We start from the raw sequence: 21,390 nt of genomic DNA, 5'->3' as shown, positions 1-21,390 counted from the left end.
TAAGGTTTTATTGCCAAAGCTTAACTGAACAAGCTGAGGTTAGATACCGATTGGTTTCTATGCAGACGTGAGCCTGATTTTGCACTTTCCAGCTTTAGTAAATAGACCCCAGTGTGTCATGTGATCATTTTATATTGACCATCAAAACATTTCTCTTTATTTTAGAAAGTATACTGTATGTGGCTTTTAGATGTACACTGTATCTCAGCAGTTTTATTTTATTATTTTAAAAATCAGCCAAATAAATTAGACTTATTTTTTTTTGTTTTACATTTTTCTATCATTGTATTAGTATGAAATTTGATAAAACCAACTGCTTAGCTATATCTTTTGGCCGGTGCTCAGCTTTAAAGTGGCATTTTATCCAAAGCGATATTTCAGGTTTTCCTTGTTGGCCATAATCCCTGTTAACACTGAAAAGAAAGGAGGGTGGGACATTCTGGTGGCTGCCACTGCTTGAAAATTATGGCACATCTATACCTAAAAACAAACACTGAAAATATTGCAGCTTACTACACTGCTCAAAAAAATTAATGGAAGACTTTTTAATCAGAGTATATCATCAAGTCACTCAAACTGCTGGGATATTGATCTGGTCAGTTAAGAAGCAGAGGGGGTTGTTAAGCAGTTTCAGCTGCTTTGGTGTTAATGAAATTAACAGCAGGTGCACTAAATGGGCAACAATGAGATGACTCCCAATACAGGTATGGTTTTACAGGTGGAGGCCACTGGCATTTTTTTCCCTACTCATCTTCTCTGTTTTTCACTAGTTTTGCATTTGGCTAGGGTCAGTGTCACTACTGGTAGCATGATGTGATACCTGGACCCTATGAAGGTTGCCCAGGCAGTCCAACTCCTCCAGGATGGCATATTAATATGTGCCATTGCCAGAAGGTTTGCTGTGTCTCCCAGCACAGTCTCAAGAGCATGAAGGAGATTCCAGGAGACAGGCAGTTACTCTGGCTGAACAGGGCCATAGAAGGTCCTTAACCCATCAGCAGGATTGGTATCTGCTTCTTTGTGCAAGGAGGAACAGGATGAGCACTACCAGAGCCCTATAACATGACCTCCAGCAGGCCACTGGTATGAATGTCTCTGACCCAGGGGCGGACTGACCATTTGGAAACTCAGGCACTGCTTGAGGGCCCGGGGTCAGTAGGGGGCCCCATGAGATGCCCCTGGTACCTTTTTCATAGGCTTTTTTGAGTTTGAGCAAGGACACGGGCCCCATGATCCCCTATTGCCCGGGGGCCCCATGGGTTGTCAGTCCGCCCCTGCTCTGACCAATCAGAAACGGACTTCATAAGGGTGGCCTGAGGGCCCGACATCCTCTAGTGGGCCCTGTGCTCACTGCCTGGCACTGTAGAGCTTGATTGGCATTTGCCATTGAACACCAGAAATGGCAGGTCCCTGTGCTTTTCACAGATGAAAGCAGGTTCACCCTGAGCATATGTGACAGACATGAAAGGGTCTGGAGAAGCCATGGAGAACGTTATGCTGCCTCTAACATCAATCAGCATGACCATTTTGGTGGTGGGTCATTGATGGTCTGGGGAGGCATATTCATGGAGAGACACACAAACCTCTACAGGCTAGACCAGGGATGGGCAAACTTTTTGACTTGAGGGCCGCAATGGGTTCATATATTGGACCCGGGGGCCGGACCAAGAGTAGATGAATGATGTGTATGTGTCATCCATAGTAAGTATAGTAATATTCCCCCATAGTAAGCATAGTAATTAATCCCCCATATAGTAATTCATCCCCCATAGTAATTCATCCCCCATAGTAATTCATCCCCCATATAGTAATTCACCCCCCATATAGTAATTCACCCCCCATAGTAATTCATCCCCCATATAGTAATTCATCCCCCTATAGTAATTCATCCCCCCTATAGTAATTCATCCCCCCTATAGTAATTCATTCCCCCTATAGTAATTCATTCCCCATATTAAGTCCCCCCTGTGTCAATTCACTTACCTTTGCTCCGCGCGTTCCTCTCGCCGTGTTCCCGCGCCGTTCCGGTGTAGCATGAAAATCTGTCTCCTATGAGGATCTGTCCCCCTCGACGTATCTGCGCATGTGCCAGTTTCAGGCATTAGCAGCCGATCGGCGATCTCCGGCACATGCGCAGATACGTCGAGGGGGACAGATCCTCATAGGAGACAGATTTTCATGCTACACCGGTCTTCAGGGCGGACTGCGAGAGGAGCCTAGCTCCCCTCGCGTTCGTCACGCTGCCCCGCCTACACACATCCTGACAGCCATCCTGACAGTATCACGCTCCGCGGGCCAGATTAAAAGGTCCGCCGGGCCGTAGTTTGCGCATTGCTGGTATAGAGTGTAGTAAAGTATAATACAGAGATGGTCTCCTCAAGCAAAGCAACACAAGGAAGAGCAAATCTAAAACAGATCTTAGCTGTTCTGCAACTCTGTCACTGGGCTAAATCTACAATCGCAATGACATCTCCCCCCTGCAGTTTCCAGCAATCTTCTGGTGCATTGCAGGGGTTCAGGCAGAGCCCCCGAGACAAAGCATGTAACTACTGTTGCTGCTTGTGTTGGCGGCATGGGTACTGCTCCGATCACATGAGATGAATAGGAGAGGAGTGGCGGTGGGGATCGGAGCAGTACACATCTCACCCACACAAGCAGCAACACTATTAAGGTGCTCCGCCTCAAAGGCTCTTCTTTAACCCCTACAAAGTGCCAAAACCTGTGGGAGAGAAACTGCAGGGGCCCTTGGGCAGTGCCCATGGGTGCCCTGCATTAAGATGGTACTGGCCACTGCAGTTGAACAGAAGTCAATCTATTGATCAGTTTCTGTTTAACAGCCATGTTGGACAAAAGCCACTTCATCTGCAAATGGCTGCAGTGCTGATCTGTGTATTCTGACAGCGAGGGACTCTCCCTGCTGTCAGAATACAATAGCACAGTAGGAAGGATCCCCCCCCCCATTCACCTCAAATGTGTGGATGGCAGAATGGGTTCAGTTTTTTCATTTAGCCCACTCCTCTGGCTAAATTAAAACTAAAGGAACAAAAGCCTGAAAGAAAAAAAATTAACACACCCTCTACAGCTGCAATATTTTACTTCTTGAGTTTAGATACACTTTTTATACACTTTAAGGGCTCAACTTACACTTGCAGTTGAGTGGTGATTAAAAAAGGTGGTTGAGCCTTGTTTTTACCAGTCTCCCCCATCTGCCCCCCTTATAGTGGAACTATTCTTAAAAATGTTCCCTTCCCCCTCCTACTACCTATTCTGCATAACCTGTATAAAAAAAAAATCTGTGTACTTACCTATTTTTAATCCACTTCAGTCATGTAATCCTGCAGCTCTGGCTTCCCTGTGTCAGTGAGCGGCTGCTGCAGGGGAGAGGTGGGAGCACCAACAACGGCTGGGCCATGGGCGTCTATGATTGACTTCACAGCTCCCAAAATTCAGAGTCATTGTTGAGCGCTCCCTTGCACACAAGATCACGTGACAGCACCGCAGTGGATTGAAAATAGGTAAGTACACAGATATTTTTTTATACAGGTTTGGCAGAATAGGTAGGAGGAGAGGGGAGGTGGAGCCCTCCTTACTCCTGGGCAATGACCTCCTGTCTGCCAGGTTGGAGCCCAAAACCATGGTTTGGCCTCTACAAAAAGGCCTGCACACACCTGTGCAATTAGTGTGCTGGGGGTTCTGAAAACATGGACCCAGGATTGGAGATTTCATCCCTCCCAAATCACTTCGCAATCTCCAGACCCCAGGTCCCAAAACAGGCTTTAAGAACCAAAGAGGAAACTGACAAACCAGTTTCCTCTGCATTAAGCAACCTGCCTGGAGCCCCTCAACCTGTATAGATGAGAATCCTGGGTTATAACCTTGCTTCAGACCGTGGCAGGATACCGCACTGCCACAATAGGTATAGTTAGGCTGCTCTTCCCCTTTAAGCTGCAAAGGGAGCCAGACGGAGATGTGTCTGTGCCGCTGCCTTGATGCTTTGTGGCAAAAACTATCCCTGCTGTTTGTAGGGATAGCATTGACTACTACAGTGATTGTCAGCGTTCACCCTCAGGTATAAGATATAGATTTACATAGTGCCAAGCTGGACCAATATAATCATACCTGGAGTTCAGCTTTAGGGTCCATTCCCACTGCCTTCAAGCTACACCAGAGTGGTTCATTGTGCGGGCAGCTGTACGTTTTGGCTACAATAAGCCACGGTGAGGCTGTGGTGTGATGCATGATTTACCGCATCACACCGTTTCCTTTTTATCTGCTCGTCAACTTTAGTTGATGTGCACAAAGTGACACTTCATTCATGTCACCACACAGTAGTGTGGTGCGCTGTGCAGTGACATGCAGTGCTATCCAGTGTGCTGCACTACAGTAAAATGCCACGGCTCCATTTTATCACTGCACCGCACCTCCAGGCTGGTTTGCCGTGTAAACAGGGCATATAGAAATCAATTGTCTTCTATGTGCCGTAACAGTGACTGGCGTTCTTCTAGTGCAGAAAACCACCAGTCACCACACTAGTGGGAACAAGCCCTTAATGAGACAAGAGGTCGCCACCAGCGAGACAACTTTAGAGGGCACGGCAGGGTATGAAAACCCTCAGCGGCTGGCACGTGGTGCTCTCTTGCAAGCTGGAGTGGTGAGTTGGTGATCTCTTGCTGGCGCTGGTTTTGTAGTGTTTTCGGCAGCGGTGAGCGATCCCTAATTGACGAAGCCCACTGACACATACAAAACAGGTATGTGTCCTCCCATTATCTTCTGGCGAATCTGTCACTGGCAAATTCTCACTAATAATAGTTGTGTTAGAGTGATATGAGCTTTAGAAAAGGAAGTTTTATTGAACATACATAGTATATGATAAATAAAGATACATAGTTCATGATGAATAATTGCTAGTTTTGTCTTGAGAGATGCAAATAGGCTGCATGCACACTATCGTAAAAAAAATGCTCATAGCAGCAGCTTTTGAGCATTTTTTTCTGCCTCTAGAAGCAATCCTCCTATGTGTCCATGCACACTATTTTAGTCTAGAGCAGGGGTGGGCAAACTTTTTGACTTGAGGGCCGCAATGGGTTCATATATTGGACCCGGGGGCCGGACCAAGAGTAGATGAATGATGTGTATGTGTCATCCATAGTAAGTATAGTAATATTCCCCCATAGTAAGCATAGTAATTAATCCCCCATAGTAATTAATCCCCCATATAGTAATTAATCCCCCATATAGTAATTCATCCCCCATAGTAATTCATCCCCCATATAGTAATTCATCCCCCATAGTAATTCATCCCCCATATAGTAATTCGTCCCCCATATAGTAATTCGTCCCCCATATAGTAATTCGTCCCCCATAGTAATTCATCCCCCCTATAGTAATTCATCCCCCATAGTAATTCATCCCCCATAGTAATTCATCCCCCATATAGTAATTCATCCCCCACATAGTAATTCATCCCCCATATAGTAATTCATCCCCCATATAGTAAGTCCCCCATATAGTAATTCATTCCCCATATAGTAAGTCCTCCATATAGTAATTCATTCCCCATATAGTAAGTCCCCCATATAGTAATTCATTCCCCATATAGTAAGTCCTCCATATAGTAATTCATTCCCCATATAGTAAGTCCTCCATATAGTAATTCATTCCCCATATAGTAAGTCCTCCATATAGTAATTCATTCCCCATATAGTAAGTCCCCCATATAGTAATTCATTCCCCATATAGTAAGTCCTCCATATAGTAATTCATTCCCCATATAGTAAGTCCCCCATATAGTAATTCATTCCCCATATAGTAAGTCCTCCATATAGTAATTCATTCCCCATATAGTAAGTCCCCCATATAGTAATTCATCCCCCATATAGTAAGTCCCCCCCCTGTGTCAATTCACTTACCTTTGGTCCGCGCGTTCCTCTCGTATTCCCGCGCCGTTCTGGTCTTCAGGGAGGACTGTGAGAGGAGTTCGTCACGCTGCCCCGCCTACATCCTGACAGCTGCAGAGTCCTGACGTCCGAGAGGAGGGAGGGGGGCGGCCATCCGAGAGGGGGGGGCGGCCATCCGAGAGGAGAGGAGGGGAGGGGAGAGGAGGAGAGGAGGGAGGGGAGAGGAGGAGAGGAGGGAGGGGAGCGGGCGCCCGGCACACAGGAGAGCCGCATCTAAATTTGTAAAGAGCCGCGGCTTGCCGACCACTGGCCTTGCGGGAGCCTAGCTCCGCGGGCCGGATTAAAAGGTCCGCCGGGCCGTATACGGCCCGCGGGCCGTAGTTTGCCCATTGCTGGGCTAGACAATGGCACCCGGGATAAAATCCTTGGACCCGTTGTCAGACCCTACGCTGGTGCAGTGGGTCCTGGTCTCCTCCTGGTGCACAACAATCCCTGGCCTCATGTGGTGATAGTATGCAGGCAGTTCCAGGAGGATGAAGGAATTGATACCATTGAATGGCCCCCACACTCGCCTGACCTAACTCCAATAGAACACCTCAGAGATATCATGTTTCGGTCCATCTGACGCCACCAGATTGCACCTCAGACTGTCCAAGAGCTCAGTGATGTCCTGGTCCAGATCTGGGAGGAAATACCCCAGGACACCATCTATCGTCTCATTAGGAGCATGCCCCGATGTTGTCATTGTTGCTGCAATGAAATTTTATCAAAATTGATTAGCCTGCTGCATCATTTTTTTACTTTGATTTTTGGGGTGTCTTTGAATTCAGTCCTCTGTAGGTCGATAATTTTCATTTCCATCAAACGATGGGGCATCCTTACGTTCCTAACACATTACCCAGTCCATATCAGTATAGATATCCAGCATATTTTTCCTCATTGAGATCTGATGTGTTTTCAAAGTGTTCCTTTAATTTTTTGGAGCAGTGTAGAATACAGAGGTGCATTACTTTTTTTCCTTTCTTTTTATTTTTGAATAGTGTAGTGAAAGGTAACACAGTGAGGAACAGAAGTTTTTGAACCCCCTTCGATTTTGCAAGTTCTCCCACTTAGAAATCATGGAGGGGTCTGAAATTCACATTGTAGGTGCATTCCCACTCTGAGAGACAGAATTAAAAAAAAAATTCAGGAAATCACATTGTATGATTTTTAAAGAATTTATTTGTCTTGCACTACTGAACAGAAGTATTTGAACACCTAAGAAACAGCAAGAATTCTGGCTCTCAAAGACCTGTTACTGTGCCTTTTAAAAAGTCCACCTCTACTTCACTCATTAATCTAACTTAGTAGAACCTGTCTGAGCTCTTTAAAGACACCTATCCACCCCACAGTCAGTCAGACACCAACTACTACCATGGGCAAGACCAAAGAGCTGTCAAAAGACACCAGAGACAAAATTGTGGACCTCCACAAGGCCGGAAAGGGCTACGGGGCAATTGCCAAGCAGCTTGGTGAAAATAGATCAACTGTTGGAGCAATTGTTAGAAAATGGAAGAGGCTAAAGACGACTGTCATTCTCCCTCGGACTGGGGCTCCAGGCAAGATCTCACCTCGTGGGGTAACACTGATGATAAGAAAGGTGAGGAATCAGCCCAGAACTACAAGGGAGGAGCTGGTCAATGACATGAAGAGAGCTGGGACCACTGTTTCAAAGATCACTGTTGGTAGAACACTACGCCGTCATGGTTTCAAATCATGCATTGCACGGAAGGTTCCCCTGCTCAAGTCATCACATGTCCAGGCCCGTCTGAAGTTTGCCAATGACCATCTCGATGATCCAGAGGAGGCATGGGAGAAAGTCATGTAGTCAGATGAGACCAAAGTACAACTTTTTGGTCTAAACTTCACTCGTTGTGTTTGGAGGAAAAAGGATGAGTTGCATCCCAAGAACACCATCCCTACTGTGAAGCATGGGGGCTGTAACATCATGCTTTGGGGGTGCTTTTCTGCGAAGGGGACAGGACGACTGCACTGTATTAAGGAGAGGATGAATGGGGCCATTTATTGTGAGATTTTGAGCAACAACCTCCTTCCCTCAGTCAGAGCATTGAAGATGGTTGTGGCTGGGTCTTCCAACATGACAATGACCCGAAGCACACAGCCAGGATAACCAAGGAGTGGCTCCGTAAGAAGCATATCAAGGTTCTGGAGTGGCCTAGCCAGTCTTCAGACCTAAATCCAATAGAACATCTTTGGAGGGAGCTGAAACTCCGTGTTGCTCAGCAACAGCCCCGAAACCTGACAGATCTAGAGGAGATCTGTGTGGAGGAGTGGGCCAAAATCCCTGTTGCAGTGTATGCAAACCTTGTCAAGAAGTACAGGAAACGTTTGACCTCTGTAATTGCAAACAAAGGCTTCTGTACCAAATATTAACACTGATTTTCTCAGGTGTTCAAATACTTATGTTCAGCAGTGCAAGACAAATAAATTCTTTAAAAATAATACAATGTGATTTCCTGAATTTTTTTTTTATTCTGTCTCTCAGAGTGGGAATGCACCTACAATGTGAATTTCAGACGCCTCCATGATTTCTAAGTGGGAGAACTTGCAAAATCGCAGGGTGTTCAAATACTTCTGTTCCTCACTGTATTCACTGTCATTTATTTTTTTATGCTTGTGCCCTGTTCAGGAGACAATGTGGGTGCATTAGTTGTCTTGCTTCAAGCTTTTTGCCTTTATATTCACCTGGTGATTCTTCCAGTAACACACTTCCTGCCCCACATGACAGAATCGTAGACACATCCCCCTCTCCTCTTAAGACATAGAGTAGCATGGTTTTATAGTCCTGAGAGATCCCCCTCTCCTCTTAAGACATAGAGTAGCATGGTTTTATAGTCCTGAGAGATCCATGTAACTGTTAACAGCAGAGACACAGGAAGTTATCAGACAAATGGCATTTATGAAATAAATGTAACAAACCACTTTCAGTGGCAGAGCAAACATGGCCAGATGTCCATGCTTAAGGTTTACAATCCATTTAAAGCACAAAGATCTTCCCACTGGAGACCCCAAGAGCCAGCAGGTCATTTATAGTCTGGGCAAAATAAAAAAAGAAAACATATCTGCAATACGTACAAATTTACCAATTTCTGATATCTTTAGAAACACTAGTACAGAAAAATATACATTAATCCTGCCAGAAATTTAGTGTACTCCTATCTGCCTCTACTGTACTGAACTCTCCGTAAAATATTCTAAGCTGGACCTGCCTGGAAGAATCTCCCTTTGTCACTTATTGGGAGAATTAACTTGGTCAAAATGGACATTTTGCCCCCGTTTTATTTATGTGTTTGGAAACTCTCCAGTGTGGATTCCCAAATTGTTTTTTAAATCAATAGATGGCCTGCTGTCCTCCTTTTTATGGCATGGACGGACCCCTTGCCTTAAATTGTCTATACTGCAATAGCCATGGCGGGAGGGGAGACTAGCAGTACCTTAATTTTTACAAATATTTTTTGTCTGGCCAATTAGTTTTTGCAAACCGCTGGCTGACCACTCCTGAGGAGTTCCTTTAATGATTTGATCATGATTGTATTGCATGGGTTGTCTTCCATACATTTATTGCTTTGTGGGGAGGGAGGCAGGTCCTGGGCTATCACTTTGCTTGTCCATGTGTATCCTACTGTGGGTTGCACTTCACCAGTTATAGTGTCTGTTCCTCTTCTGGTGAACCTAGCTGTGCAAGTTGGAGCAGGGCAATATTTGTTCTTTACCTGTTTTAAGGCAGCGAGTTTACTGTTTTGTAATAACGCCATGGGCAGGTTATTGATATTGTCTAACTAAAAAAAAATACATATTCTTAGCCGTGTTTGAGGTCTCTTCTTCTAAACTTTGGAACACCACCCCCCATCCCCAATTACATAAGACGTTAGTAGCATACTGGATTACTGGCAGGATCAACAGATATTTTCCTGTACATGTAGCATTTTAAAAAAAGAAAAAACATCGGGGAATGTGCATGTATTGCATAGATGTATTAATTATGTTTTGGGTTTTTTTTTGCCTAGACACACACTTTAATTACCCAACCTTATCAGAAGCAGATATAGAAGTCATGAGTGGATAGGCATCTAATATAAAATAGCATACAGTAATATATAGTAGATATTGGGCAGCACAGTGGCTAAATGGTTAGCATTTCCGCCTGGCAGTAATGGGGTCGTTGGTTCGAATCCCAGCCACTGCACCTCCTGCCTGGAGTTTGCATGTTCTCCCTGTGCCTGCATGGATTTCCTCCGGGGACTCCGGTTTCCCTACACACTCCAAAGACATGCTGGTAGGTGAATTGGATCCTGTCAAAATTGTTCCTAGTATGTGTATGTATGAATGTAAGCTAGGGACCTTAGATTGTACACCACTTGAGGGTTAGGAACTGATGTGAAAGTACAATATATATGTAAAGCGCTGCGTAAATTGACGGCGCTATATAAGTACCTAAAATAAATATAAGATCTTTATATTGATATGACGTGGTAACTTTCTTTTTTTTTCCTGGACGCCAAAGGGCTGAATTATGAATTATTCTAATGGCATGTTTTCTTCATAGAAATATGCAATCCAGATGAGAGATTAGAAGCTATACATGAAGCCTTGATGGTCCTCCCACCTGCACATTATGAGACGCTGAGATACCTAATGATCCATCTCAAAAAGTAAGTAAAAGCAGTTTTATAATAAGTAATTTAAAGCCTAAATATAGTCAAAGTATTTTTTTTACAAATCAGCACAATGGACAGTACTTACAATCAATGCAATCTGCCAGCTGCAGATCTAATTGAACTCTTCAGTCTTTTGATTCCCCCTATCCCTGCAATGGTAATTTTCTGGTGCTACAAGGGTTAATAAGAGTCAATGGACCTGTCATATGCACCAATTAAGAGTACCGTCTATGGCCACCCTTTTCACACTTCTTCCTTGCTGCGCTATAGCTTCCATGAATTAAAAGTGCTCTGAATGGAGGATGGGCGAATGAATGAAAGGTCCACCTCTTCCATTCATAGAGTGTGTTTAATTCATGGAAGCTATAGTACAGCTTCTGTGAATGGAGGAGAGGGCAGAAAATGCAGGTCCAGTGGCCGTAATAACCCCACAGCAGTGGAACATTACCGCTACGGAGTAGGGGGGGTTCAGAGTGTCACGATCGCGGCGTCAGACCCCAGACCTTCTTACCAAACTTGTGACCGAAGGACTAGCCGATCTAAAACCGCGATGTCACGTGCGTAACAATTCCACACCCAGCTGCACCTTGCACAGTGATTTTCCAGCTAATTGGACCACAATCGATGTACCGGCAGCCTGAGCGATTGTTACTGGGTCAGGTTAATTACGCAATTAACCTTTCACACTGCCACCACCTCCTTTTTGTACAGAGAAAGAGGAAACTTGGCGATATCAGCTAAAACACTATAATGGTTGAGATAATCGTCTGCATAATACGGTCACCGCAGGCCGATTATGCAGAGGGTTAAACAAACACAGTAGTGTTCTCTTTAGAGGCAGGAATTCGTAAATTGCAATACAGCGCTATTGAAATAGTTCAACACTTTCAGAAGGAAAGATTTATTACTAAAAGGTCAAATGGGTGCAATAAAAATATTTACAGAAAAAGATGTAACTAAGATATATATAAATATACAGAGGCTAACAGCACAGCAAAGAGATATCAGAGAGAAGTGAAAGGGTTAAGGTACTTGCGAAAGACCTGGGTTATTAGATCCAAGTTTCAGAGCGAAAGGGCACGGGTCTCCCCAGGTGGTACCGATGTTAAAATGGGAGACGTCTTCAACTCAACTCTCTAGGCCTGACAGCCTATTTTTGTAGTTCCCCAGCAGGGGGTGTCTCTGAAGTCAAGGACCAATACCCCGTTTAGGGCGTGGAGGTATGGGCGGATACCTCAACTAGAGCCGAAATCTCCCTTAACTCATATTTTGGCCCATAACTTTCCATCTGCACAAGTGACATTCCACCCGCGGGTAGATTATTATGCAGACACGTCTGAGGATTGATTAGATATGAATTATGAAATTATACACTGAACGGTTCACGAGATCTATTTTTCGGCTTTCCTATGTAGTCGAGACAAGGCGAGTGACCCATCAAATTGTTCGTCTTCTCTTAGCCAATCTGACGATATGTGTGGTTTTTATGTAAGTCTCTCATATTCCAAGATATGAGACATAGGGGAAAAATGGATTTTGAAAAGTGTTTATCTGATTCATGCTTCGTTGGAATGCCTTGAACTCCTGGGAAGGCTCTGTTATCTTTTTACGAGGTGTTAAATGGCACAGGTTGCTCAGACAGTGAGGCCCCTGCTCAGAGAGGTGTTTTATAGCTCCTAGCCCCCTGCTGGGCTCTGGCCTCCTGTGACACTCCTAACACACACACACACTGGCCAAATGTCACTGTGCCTCTCGGAGAGGGAAGGGGGAAAAAATGAGACAACATGGAGATTCTTAACAAAATGGAGGACTGCGACAGTCTCTGGTGCGCACGTTTGCGACACAGAGGACTAAAGATTTCAACTAAATCCACAGCCAGCAGCACAAGCGGAATTTTGCATTGATTGTAAATAATGTCCCTTGTACAAATTTAATGCTTTGATTACATTTAGGCTTTATAACAAATACATTGCATAATAATCAGCAAGCCAATGCTGACCACCTACATTTACATACATTAAATAAACAATAGCTATCTAGTGCAAAGGTCTACTGACTCTAGATAGTTTAATTGTTTCAGTACACTGAGCACATTATTATAGGTAAAGATAAAGGAGAATGTATAATTAGATAGCAACGTGTAGTACGCTTACAAAACATTGTTTTTTCCTCAAACAAAATGGATTTTATTGAGAAAATAAGTTCAGAAAAGAAAAAACAATAACACAGTAAAAACAATCTAGTGCAATTAGTATACATGGCATAGCACAATGTCTCCATCAGCATCGGTATCATGGCAATAATAAGAGGACATTACAAGAATAGAAGAGACATCAGGACATACAGCCTTACAATAAGATTCTATCTACAAAAAGGTCAATAGGACTGTCCAGCCACAAGCCCCAAATCTTTTCAAATTTACTTGAACAGCCCCTGTGCTGGTAAATTAAGCGTTCCAATCAAAGCATACCACCTATGCATTTCACCCATTCAGCATGTGTAGGAGGATCTGGAGGTTTCCAATGAACAAGGATAAGTCTATGGGCCTGGAACAGGGCTCTAATAATAGCTTTAATTTGTGGATGCCAGCCACATGCATATATGCGGCCGCTCGACGTAAACACCTTAATACCAAGCAGCCGCATATATGCAGCCTTGTTAAAATTACTTAGTGTGCTAAGAAAGCACTCCCTACACACTCCCAGCACGGTAGCCAGCAGTGATCAGTAAGCTCCCGATGCATTGACAGCTTTCCAATCATGTGATTGATTGTGATTGGCTTTGACAACCAATCACAGTTGTCACATGACCTGAAGGCCCGTCTCTCGTCTTTTTGAACCCTTAAAGGACCAGGAGGCAGTTGACACCAAGGGGTTAATAAAGTTGTCAACCTGTAGATCACCTAGGATACCTAAACCACTGCACTTGGGATCAACAGGTACAACAGTTTGAAACACCCCTTACTAAACCCACAACAGTAAAATCAGTCTGTATATGCAGTAAAGCATGCTTGTTATACTCACTGTGGAACATAAGGGGTTAATCCTCTGCATTGAGTAAAATCACTGTTTGATCCTGTCTTCCCTGACCCTCCCCTTCTTATACTGTCCCCAATTCATCTGCCATAGTACAGAGCAACAGTGGCAAGTCTGCACGTGCTCTGGTGTGTATTGCTAGAGAGGTTTTGTTTTTTGGAGGGTGTATGTGATCAGCACATGGTGAATCAGCACTGTCCGTACAGAGGGTCAGTGGTTATGCATCCTCATAGGACAGTCAGGGGAGAATAAAAAAAACTCTGACAAAATTACCTGGTGCTCAGCTGGACACTGACAGAAGTCACGAGTGCTATATACTGCTGAAAAAGTATTTAACAGTTTATTTTTACTAAAATAAATGCATTTCCATGTTCTGTGTACTGTGCAAGACACAAGGGATTAGTAACACGGATGGTTGGGATAAAAACATTGTTTTTTAAAGGGAACTATAGAATAATTAAGGTGGAACTCCAGTTTTTGTTTTTTTGTTTTTTTACAAAAGCTGAAAGTTTTTCCCATTTTCTGTCTAGTGAAAATGCTGTCATTATTACAGTATGTGAGGGGACATTTCTAACTCAATAGCAGTAAAAACCTGACAGAGACTCTAATCCTTCTATAAACTAAACAAAAAATGACTTGGCATGAACTTTGGTAACAGGAATTTACTGTTGTTATTATGTAATATTTATTGTCATGTTTTCTTTTATTCCAGGGTTACACAGAATGAGAAGGACAATCTTATGGGGGCAGAAAATCTTGGCATTGTCTTCGGACCAACATTAATGAGACCTCCAGAGGAAAATGCCCTCACTTCCTTAAATGACATGCGACATCAGAAGCAAATTGTGCAGCTCTTAATACAAAATGAAGATGTTTTATTCTGAATGAAGGAGGGGTTTTTGCATCCAGAGCTTTAGACAAGGTGTTTAAAGCAGCAAGAACATGTATAATAACATAAGTTCACTAGTTGGACTTTAGTATCTGTTGAACTGCAGATACAATACATGCCAAATTATTTGAAACATGTGTCTCATAGACATATGGAATTTATCTCCTTTAGAAAAGGAGAAAGACACAAAAAGATAATCCAGCCAGGTTGTTTCTTTGCCTTGTTTTGTCTTGAAAAGAATATTTTTAGAAAACAAAGTCCTCTTATCAAAAAATATTTTTCAACCACGCAAGGCTGAATTTTGTGGTCTTATACACACATTCCTATTTTTAAAATGTTGTCAGCATGGTATACTTTTTACAGTATCCTGTAAATATTAAGGGATGTTAGTATAGTGTTTAGTGCTTTATTTGAGCTGTCGCAAACACAAAAACACCCCAATATTATATTTGAAAGTATTATTCTTAAAGTGTTCACTTTAATTTTTTTTTTTTTTTTTCCAACAGGGTTACTTGTTGAATCTGTTTTCATACATATTCCCCAGATATCCCATCTTCAGTACAAATACAAAAGAGGGAGGAAAAGAAACAGGAAAAGCTTTAATAAATAATATTTGAAATTCTAATGTAAGCTAGTTATGAATATAAGTGTGTCTTGCTATTTAGTGACTAAAAAGACTCCCTTGTTCATCTCTTTCAAATCATCCTAACTTGATTGGATAAATAAGGGATGTACATGCTTTTTCTATAAAGCCCTTCAGGAGTAAATGAGCTCATGTTTTAAATTAGCTGTGAAATAATGTCTCTGTCACGATCCAATTGGATAGATTAAAAAAAAAACACAGAAAACTTAGAAGAATTTGGTAAATAATTCTTTGAACAAATTACTGTGCAAATTTCAAAAAACACTGAGTGCACTTTTAGTCTCAGGCATCTAACCCTGACGATGTTAGAAAAGGTAAAAGATCGTTTTTTTCATGAAAAAATATGACATGTTAAAAATAAAAGTAAATTTAATTTTGTAAAATTAAGAAAGTTATAGTATCTTTTTTCTGTACTATTTATAGGAATATTTTCAGTATATTATGGATAATTAAATACCCTTCTTAAATTTTATACCTTTACCCACAAACTTTGTTTAACCTGATGCCCTAATATATTTCGCTTCTGAATTGTGGCTTTTTCAGCACACCTGGAAAAAGTATTCCAATATTTTTTTCATTTATGACATTGGGTTAATTTTTATAGATATATAGTGGTCATAACTATAGAAATTTAGAAAAGCATACAGTGTGTTATAATTATGTTATTGTTACACCACTGTATTTGGGCAGTTGGTCTTTTTTTTTTTTTACTGTACCATTATTCCAGCAGTCAGTGTGCGAGCATGTAATATGCTACTTGTCAACCAAAATTTGATTTTTTGTTTTTGCCTTATCTGCATTTATTTAAAAATGCTAAGTATTTATGATTATTTTATGGGAGTTTGAAATGGTTAACTTAGACCAAAATACTGCCATTACAGCCTGGCTCCAGCCAAAACTTTATTTTTTAAGCTTTAAGTGTAGAACAGTTAAACGTTAACAAAGCTTAACCTTTTCTCATTCTTCTAAAGAACATTTGTTTCTGTCTCCATTGGAGAGACTGTCACTTCTTCACTAAAACATGAAGTAAGGGGAAATCTCTCTAAAATGAATGCAGACAATACTAACAACCTACAGAGGTTATAACCCCCACCCTGCCATTCCTCTACCTTCATTGTATATAAAAGTTTTTTCATTTCCTGAAGTTGGGCTTTACCTGTAACCATGTAACATGTGATCACATGTATTGCAGTATTTATATACATTACTTTTCCTCTCTGACTTTTGAGCCAGAATCTAAAATGTGTGGTGAGTCCCATCAAAATGCTGAAAGCAATGTAAAGAGACGCTTTTTTGCTGGATGTATCTTACCTGCTACATATGGAGGATTAGCACTTTTTCTGACAGTTAAACTAGTTTTGAGCAGTTTTTGATATTGTTTTGTTCTTGAGATGTGAAATGGTTTGTTATAAATATACGTATGTATGTTTTGTTGCAGTTTTTAATATTCTTCAGAAGAAAAGTAACTGTAAATTGATCGGATTTTTGTGATTTGTTTCCTTGAACAGCTTTTAAAAATGTTTCTGCGCCATATTACAGTATCTGAATTGTAAGTGTTTGCTACCTAATCCAGGTGATTGTGCCTACACATAAAGCAGGAGATCCAAGGCTTCTAACAGCTACAGCTCAGCCTCACCAGCTACTGCAAAATAAAACCTCTCCTTAGATGAAAGTATTTTAATGTAAGCCTGGGGCATTGTATAGAGCTGTATGTACAGCTGCTGTGGCTTAAACAGTCACCACAGTCAGCAGAGGTTCAGTGCTCTCAGTATGCTATCAGAGTTCTCCCGACTCTGAGTTCTCCAGCTGTACAGATTGAAGAACCTGAACTATCATTTTGTTTGGCTGCAGGCAGCCCTGTTAATAGATTTGGCTACCATTACTTTTTCTCCCCCTCGGGCAATTTTTTTTACTATGTCTGAAAAGTACAAAAAAGGATTGGATGAATAAAAAAAAAAGGATTGGCTAAAGAAAAAAATAATATAGAACATTTATGGTGGTCTGTTTATAAATGATTAAACACACCCAAAATTAACTGATTTATAAAGCACATCTGCTGTCATTGTACACCTCTTCAGTGCTATTGTTACCTTACTTTTGTCACTTTTAAGTCCATGTCAATAGCAATCATCATTGTGGATCCAACTGACACTGCACAATTCTTTAGCTAAATCCAAATGAATTGCAAATTTGCTTAAGATTCATTGGTAATTGTAATTTTCATCTAGCAGGATCCCCTCTCCACATTGAACACCAGGCAGTTTAAAGTAATTGTGAACATACTATGTTATAGACACTTACTAATATTAGGCACCATACCTGCTTTTGCTTAGTTTCAGAAATGATATCTTACCTTTTTTTACAAAGTTAAAACTTTCTGTCATGTGGCCATGCAGCTCTTCTTCCTGATAGTGGGGGATGGGGTTAAAAGTCACCCTGCATTCACATAGTGTACCTGTATTGCATAGTCTGTTCAGCCTGATACATGAGGCATGATGCAGGTTGTGACTGGTCGGGGATGTGGTGGCTGAACAAACTACCCAATATAGGCATGGTGTGTGTCTGCAAAGTGTCTTGTACCTCTGAATAGCCAGCCAAAGAAAAACTGACCACTCTAACAGAGAACAGCTTCTTTGCTTTGTGTGGTCAGCTTAGAGCAAGGACAAAAGATGACTGGAAAGATCACCCAGGTACTTCAGATGGAAGAAGCACATGAAACCGATAAATGATGACACATTCTCACAATACACATATGTGAACACACATACATAGAAAAAAAATAAAAGTAACATACACTTTAGGTACTGGTAGATGGTGGTGAATGTGAGCAGATCCAGGCAGATTAATGTGCTTGAAATTGCCAAGTCTTTGTAAACAGACCGCTTAGGTATAGACATACTTTAGCATGCAAGAACAGTTTAAAGGCCAATTCAGTATTTTTTTTTGCTTGCAAAATTTTTTCTCTTTAGCCCCTGCACTTCCTGGTAATGGCCAGTCTTGTGCAAGTTTAGGTCTATCTGGTCTACCTCGGGAACTGGAGCAAGAAGTTGCACTAGCTGGGAATAGATGAGCGTATGTATTTAAGTTTTGGATGGCTGCATGCAGATTGAATTGCCCATCATCATTATATCATTTGGGACCAGATCTCTGAACCTGAGTTCCTTATTCCCGCATAGCCATTACAAGTGAATCCTATCCTCATGACATGAATTTGTAAAGGCTGGTGAGATATAAAAATCTTGTCACTAGAGTCCCTCAGAGCTGTACCACACTAGCAATTATGATGCTGATTTGCCTTGCTAAAAGAAGATATCACTTATGCTTCCACAGTGTCACTCCCTTGCCTCTGAACCAGTGTCACTTTATCAAAGCTCTTTGGCTGGCCAGCAACAGAGTGGAGCTGAAGGAGCAGGGAAGTGTTCTTTTTAATGATCCTATTGCTGGCGAGTTGCAGCCAGCAGCAGGATTGCTAGTGTGACATGACTTCTAGAGATATAGACATTCAGTCGGTAATTCACCAAATGGCATCTACTTACTACTGCAATATTTGCTGTGGATGAAGAAAAATCAAACCCAAACTTTGATGGTGATGAATTACAAAAGGCATATTCTCTGCTGACCATTTGAAACATTTAAAGCAGTTGAGCATTTTAATGCATGTAGTATTTTTTATTGTGCTGTGCGCAATTACATTTTTACATGTAGGTCTAAATATCTCTTTAATTTAAAAAGATAGACAGGATTAAGTGTTATATAAATGTCTGTCACCTGTACAGTGTGTATTGCGAAGTAAAGTATCTTTTATGAGGCAGGCCCAAAATGATTGCCTATACTATGATAGTGGCATTTTTAACCAGTTTTCACCAGTTTTTTTATTTTTTTTAACAATTCTGGTAAATAATGTTTTATTTACCTTGTTAATCTTCACTAACAATAAAATCTTCAGATCTTCTAATAGGTGCACATTTTGTTATTTATGAAGGTTCTTCAATGTCCTGTTATCACAAAAAAATCAAGGCAGCAATATTTGGTGAGCTGCTATCTTTGGTATGTTTGAAATAAAATAATTTGGCAGTTGACATGTTTTGTTGTTGTATATCTTTGCTTCTACTGAAGCTCATACTTTTAACAATGGAATTAGCCAAAACATTTTTTCTTTAATAGCTGAACTAGCCAAAACAATTACTGACTAAATGCTGTGGCCAACCCTACCTGATTGAACATTCTGCAATTTTATCAGATGAAAATCAGATGAAGGGATGAAAAAAACCTAAATATTTAGCTTAAAAGGTTAAAAGGTTAGTTTTGACCACAATTTGTTGATTTAGATGGGTAATTGTAACCCAGTTGTAGTTTATCTAAAAATAAAAAATCAACACAGGGTGGCTCAAAAAAGGTATTTGTCTTACTGCTCATTATTTTTGTAAAGGTGCCCCAGAGAAAAAGCTGGTAGTATGCTGTAGAGAATGACAGTTGCACTGTGTGTGACACAAGTAGTTTCCTTTCATTGGTTCAACTCTCCCCTGCTAAAGCTTGGCACACACAGTTTTTTTTTTTTTTTTTTTGTTTAACCCAACAGGATGAACAAAAAAATAAATGAGGCGCTCGCAAGGAGCATGCTATACTAATTATGTGATGGTAGAAGAGGTATCTCACTTCTCAGATACTGTGTTTTTACAGGGGGGGGTACTGCCCCCAACCCCACACCAGAACACACCAGTCAGTGTTCGCAGCCATTGACTGTGAGCACTGATCAGATGCTGATCGGCAGCTGTCGAACAAGCTGTGTCTGAAACCAATATTGGGCAAGTGTGTACCAGGCTTTAGACCTGGAGTGCTCCAATCTGCAAAGCTCATTATCCTTTGCTGAGTTGATTGTTGTAGCTGTGACTTAGCTGTTGTCAGACTTCTGTAGAGAGACTTTTCACACAAAGCACAGCAGTCTCTCTACAGCATACTGATGAACATAGTCCTTTTCTGCTGAGGCACCTTTACAAAATCTCCAGCAGTAAAAAAAAAAAAAAATAGCTATCATTTGTTATTTTTAGCCACCATGATTTAATTTGCTTCATTCAACAGATAAACTACAATTGGGTTTTAGAATTGATTACTTATGTACAGTATGTTAATAGTCGAACCTCTACTATTTCCCTGTTACAAATTGTTGTGTAGGGTCTATATTAGAATATTGACATTTTATTTTGCATCATTTTACAAGGGAACCTTTCAAAAAGGATAGAAGAAATAACACACATAACACACACATGGTTTGTATTTGACATTTTCATTAAATTATTATATTTTCTATTAAATATATGATAAAGCTGATGTACTAAACCAATAGAACCAGTAATATAGTGTACGTGACCTAGAGAGCAGAAACGCACACATGAACATGATTTGCTATAGAAAGTTTTATTATACAGGGTAAATCAATTCATGACTTTTTTCTGAATATTTACCATAAAAAAAATATTCATGATTACCTCTCCCCCCTTTCAGTGAGCCTGAAAGAGCCATAAACAGTGGAAATTTGCCAGGAGAGCAAATATGAAGTATGTGCATGTGGGTGGGTCCTGAGGCTCTCTTGGTAGTAAGAGAAGCAGAATTATTGGGGTTCCTCTTTTTTATCACGTGTTTGAAACAGCCTGGTATCTTCCCTATTCATTCAGGATAAGAAAAAATGAACAAAGCCCCTAGTTCCCTATATACCATAGCTTGCTTGCATATCAGATGTCCTTTAGTTTGAATTTGCTTTAGTTGGGTTTGCTTTAGTTATTACATATTCTACTGCCAAAATGTTCTCTTTTTGTGTTTTATTTTTTATGCTGTCTTGAAGCATTTTGTTTCAGTGTGCTTTTTGAAGAAGTTTTGTTTTGTGAAATGATTTTAACTTGTAATTTATGACCTGTAAAAACATGATTGAATCAATAAATGTGCAAATATTTAAATTCAGCATTTTGTCATCTGTATGCAGCTGCTTCACTGAACCATATAGTCAATGACACACCAACTAACAACTCACCCCAAAGCCGAATTTTACTAAAGTGTTCACTCTAGGTCATGTTTATATTTGTGTCAAACACCCTTCTTATATTGAGGCCAGGGTGATAATTTCTGAAAGAAAGTGCAATACTGGCTGTGAGAGCAAAACAGTAAACTAGTACTACAAACCATGAAGGCACCCCTTGTACAGGCAAGGCACCTG

General features: G+C 41.1%; 1 protein-coding gene across 2 annotated transcripts in view; it reads left to right on the top strand.

The window, feature by feature from the left end:
* The window catches only part of CHN2 (chimerin 2), a 435,484-nt gene extending 414,351 nt beyond the window's left edge, over window positions 1–21,133 (top strand). For both annotated transcript variants that reach the window (XM_089669879.1, XM_089669880.1), the window contains 2 exons: window positions 10,504–10,609; window positions 14,363–21,133. In XM_089669879.1, coding sequence (XP_089526005.1) covers window positions 10,504–10,609; window positions 14,363–14,534 — 278 coding nt within the window. In that variant the 3' untranslated portion in view covers window positions 14,535–21,133. The remainder of the gene's footprint in view (window positions 1–10,503; window positions 10,610–14,362) is intronic.
* The last annotated feature ends 257 nt before the right edge of the window (window positions 21,134–21,390 follow it).

This window comes from Staurois parvus, unplaced genomic scaffold (genome assembly GCF_062004578.1).
Source record: "Staurois parvus isolate SC_StPar_1 unplaced genomic scaffold, SC_StPar_1.0 ptg000082l, whole genome shotgun sequence".
NCBI lineage: Eukaryota > Metazoa > Chordata > Amphibia > Anura > Ranidae > Staurois > Staurois parvus.
This window is presented reverse-complemented; position numbering and strand designations above follow the sequence as displayed.